This window comes from Palaemon carinicauda, chromosome 14 (assembly GCF_036898095.1).
Source record: "Palaemon carinicauda isolate YSFRI2023 chromosome 14, ASM3689809v2, whole genome shotgun sequence".
NCBI classification, from domain to species: Eukaryota; Metazoa; Arthropoda; class Malacostraca; order Decapoda; family Palaemonidae; genus Palaemon; species Palaemon carinicauda.
Window position 1 is genome coordinate 53860966 of NC_090738.1, and position 1253 is coordinate 53862218.

General features: G+C 29.8%; 1 protein-coding gene across 1 annotated transcript in view; it reads left to right on the forward strand.

The window, feature by feature from the left end:
• The window catches only part of LOC137653196 (doublesex- and mab-3-related transcription factor 2-like), a 30078-nt gene extending 29899 nt beyond the window's left edge, over window positions 1–179 (forward strand). The window contains exon 3 of the mRNA XM_068386576.1: window positions 1–179. This exon is cut by the window's left edge and continues 344 nt beyond it. Coding sequence (XP_068242677.1) covers window positions 1–53 — 53 coding nt within the window. The 3' untranslated portion in view covers window positions 54–179.
• Window positions 180–1253: the final 1074 nt, after the last annotated feature.

A 1253-nucleotide genomic window follows, 5' to 3' on the forward strand; every position in this document is an offset into this window, starting at 1 on the left:
AGGATCTCTTTGAAATGATCAACCAAGTTGTCAGGCCAAGAGCGAAGCAATGACACCACAAGGAAGTAGATTTAACGTTTTAACCAATTTCACATTTCGTTTCACGATCATTTAGGTATTAATAAAATATGGAATCCTTTGTTTATTTTTCATATCTTATTTTTAAAATAGCTCTCTCTCTCTCTCTCTCTCTCTCTCTCTCTCTCTCTCTCTCTCTCTCTCTCTCTCTCTCTCTCTCTCTCTCTCTCTCTCTTTAAATATATATATATATATATATATATATATATATATATATATATATATATATACATATATAGATAGATATATATATTTATATATATATATATATATATATATATATATATATATATATATATATATATATATATATATATATATATATATATATATATATTATGCACATATGTATGTATGTATGTATGTATGTTCACAGTGAATACGTTGCAGAGAAGCATAACAGAAATATGTATCTAAAAGCCAAATATACTAGCCATCTTTTTTTTTTTTGTTCTTTTTTAATATTATTGTTGTTGAATTGGCAAGTTTGCCACAGACAGTTAAGATGTCGTGTCAGGAAGAGTAGGATATATAATGACATACAATTAGATGGAATTACGTCCATCGGGAGCACGACCTACGGATTAACCAAGAACCCAAACCTTGTTTTATAATTTCATCTAAAGAAATAGATTGATCAATACTGTACAAGAAAAAAACGTTTTCATCTTTTGAGTATTTCTTAGCAACCAGAGTACAGATTTTAATCTTGGGTTTCTTCAACGGTAGAAATCTGTATTATTTGGCATTTAATTTAGCGCAAAGCCCTTCTTCACAAAGCCTATTTGCTTCTCTCTCCTTGCTCCTGGATAATAAAATCTAAAAAAATGGCAGGTATCTAGATTTTCTCGTTTTGTGCTTTCCACTGACAGATTATGACTACCAATCATTTACACTTCTGCTGCAGCTCAGGAGATTACCTATTTGTACAACTTCTTCAGATGCACATACATACATACATACATACATACATACATGCATACATACATACTTACATACATACAAGCGTTCCATTCATTGTTATTACAAGCTTTTATTATAGATAGGGTACTTGGACATACATGAATATTTTTCAGGAGAGGTTCAGTGTTTATAGAGAACTTATTTTAGTCGATTCTGTGAAACTAGTTTTAATTAGGGTCTCCACTTTGATTCAATGCTAAAAATGATAGAAA